This window comes from Siphateles boraxobius, unplaced genomic scaffold (genome assembly GCF_051911475.1).
Source record: "Siphateles boraxobius isolate OS27281-9 unplaced genomic scaffold, OSU_SipBor_1 13, whole genome shotgun sequence".
NCBI lineage: Eukaryota > Metazoa > Chordata > Actinopteri > Cypriniformes > Leuciscidae > Siphateles > Siphateles boraxobius.
In genome coordinates this window covers 6,171,999-6,174,443 of record NW_027508733.1, presented here as the reverse complement: position 1 = coordinate 6,174,443, position 2,445 = coordinate 6,171,999, and the positions used below count along the sequence as shown (strand labels likewise).

At 39.4% G+C, this 2,445-nt stretch overlaps 1 protein-coding gene across 1 annotated transcript; it reads left to right on the top strand.

The window, feature by feature from the left end:
- Positions 1–387: 387 nt before the first annotated feature.
- On the top strand, positions 388–2,107 carry LOC143736299 (uncharacterized). The gene is made up of 4 exons (XM_077227042.1): positions 388–418; positions 1,131–1,463; positions 1,555–1,842; positions 1,956–2,107. The coding sequence occupies exons 1-4, from the start codon at positions 388–390 to the stop codon at positions 2,105–2,107; spliced, it is 804 nt and encodes a 267-aa protein (XP_077083157.1).
- The last annotated feature ends 338 nt before the right edge of the window (positions 2,108–2,445 follow it).

Here is a 2,445-nt window from a genome sequence, read left to right as displayed (position 1 = left end):
TTTTGGACGTTCAGTTACTCAACAATGGCATTTTGGGGGCCTGAAAACACAAATCTTTGAAATACCATTATTGTCTATAATTATCGTGTAAACTACAAAACAAAACTCGTATTAGTGAAAACGGTTATGTCATGTTTATGTGTATTACATGTTCAGTCTATAGGCGCGTAGTGTTTATTTACAAAGTTACATTGCCATCAGTCATTTCCGCTGATCAAAATGGGGATCGTTTTGACAATGCTGTTGTCTGTACGAGAAAAATGCAAAGGATACACATTTTTAGTACGGTGTTTTTGTGTAAACGTATACCCTAAAAGTGGAAAACTGATTAGTTTTCCTACATTTAACTTTACTACACTGCAGCTTTTATTGCAAAAAACAACAAGAATGAATCTCCCCAGACAGCAAATCCAGATGTGTACCAGATGTGGCTGGGATCTGGGCCGACATTATGTTGCTGTCTGGGTTTAGTTCAGTGTGAAAGAAATGACACTGTTATCATGACAATCAGCAGTCGTCCTGTTTTCTGCAGGTTCACAAGCATCAACGATACGTTTGAGCACATGGCATGTTGTTTAGCAGGATTGCGACAATACAACAATAAACAGTCCAGATGTAAAGTTGTCCATTTGTATGGATTGCACTTTGAAAACTGCAAAACAGTGACTTGTAAGTGAAATCATTTCAGCCAAGGTGTTTTAGCAGGAAACTCTCTTACATGTCCACCATTTTGCATGATCAGATTTGCTGTGCTATCTGTGGAGGGAGGAGAAAGAAGACGTGCAGCACAGGAGATCGGGCTTGATCTCATCGACTGCAAACCACAGTGCTTTCAGACTTTAAAGCTTGAGCACCTCGAGAGATACTATTTCAGATCCCTGAACCACTGAGGAAAATGTTCGACAGATCAATTTTGTTCTTTTTGTGCTGTTGCCGTCTTGGTAAGTTACAAACAAATGAAGATGCGTCTCTGAGATCTATTTATCTTAAAGGATCTCATTTGAAAGTGAAAATTGGACTTTCCAGAATTTGCAATTGTTTCAATACCACAAAGTTCAGTAAAAGCTTAATTTAGATACCTTTACGATCCTTAATCTGCACAATTGACTTGCTTTTTCTTTGTTCTCCAGGTTTGTTTGGTGACACAGATGCAGTGAAGTCAGTGTCAGTTATGGAGGGCGATTCAGTCACTCTACAGGCTGACACTGAACTACAGACCAAAGATCTGATCATGTGGAACTTTGGAACCAACAGGTCTCTTTTGGCGAAAAACAACCGTGAGACCAACTACATCTCAATAAATGATGACGTTCCTGATGGGAGATTCAGAGACAGACTGAAGGTGGATCATCAGACTGGATCTCTGACCATCACGAACACCAGAATCACAGACTCTGGACTCTATGAAGAGACCATCAGCAGTGAAACACATACCAAACATAGATTCAGCGTTACTGTCTACGGTGAGTAGAGATTTACAAGTTGCACTGTGTGTTTGTATGCTATGACAGTTGCAGGAAAGCTGCATTTCTCTTTATTCTTTCATGTTTTAAGCTCGTCTGGCCATTCCGGTTATTATCAGTGAACTCCCACCAAATTCATCATCAGGATCATCAGTGTCCAAATGTGTTCTGCTGTGTTCAGTGTTAAATGTGAGTGATGCGACTCTCTCCTGGTACAAAGGAACCAGTGTAATGTCCAGCATCAGTGTGTGTGATCTCAACAGAAGCCTCTCTTTACATCTGGAGTGTCTGGATGATTCCTACAGCTGTGTGCTGAACAATCCCATCAGCAACCAGACCACACATCTCAACAACACTGAGCTCTGTCAGCCATGTTCAGGTGTGTTAGTTACTACTAATTACTGACATAATTATCTTGGATGCCTTATTTGTTTTGTACTGTATGTTTTTGGTCTTTGACAAGTGTATGGTGTTTTTTTTTATTTCCCTCAGATTGTGCTTTCTGTTGTGATGCTTCTGAAGTTGTCGCACGATTGGTCCTCTCTGTTCTGGTGGGCGCGGCTACTGTTTTTGTTTTAGTTTATGACATCATCACATCCAGGAGAGGTGAAAAGGAGGCACGCTCAGGGACGAGGCGTTCATAATGAAGAGTGTGCGTAACAAACAAAACAATATAATTCATCTAATTGACGTGGCAGTTTTGCTGCCTAGTATAAAAATCATACATAGACTATTGTTTTGTATGCTGAAGGAGAAAGATATTTCTAACACTCACTAAAGATTAAAGATTACTTTAGTCTGTGGGTTTATTCTTGGTTTCACAACCTCACTTAGCGCCCGTTTATACGACACCGTTTTCTACTAACAACTGAAAACCTTTTATCCGTTTTGGCCGTTCATTTACCTGAAAATCATTTGCCTGAAAACATACTTTTGAAAATGTTTTTTTTTTTTTTTTTTTTTTTTTTTTAACTATACTGTT

Coding starts and splice junctions, on each gene's coding strand:
- LOC143736299 (XM_077227042.1), top strand. CDS start 388: ATGAATCTCCCCAGACAGCAAATCCAGATGT. Junction 419..1,130: donor CAGACAGCAAATCCAGATGT/GTACCAGATGTG, acceptor TTTGTTCTCCAG/GTTTGTTTGGTGACACAGAT. Junction 1,843..1,955: donor GCTCTGTCAGCCATGTTCAG/GTGTGTTAGTTA, acceptor TATTTCCCTCAG/ATTGTGCTTTCTGTTGTGAT.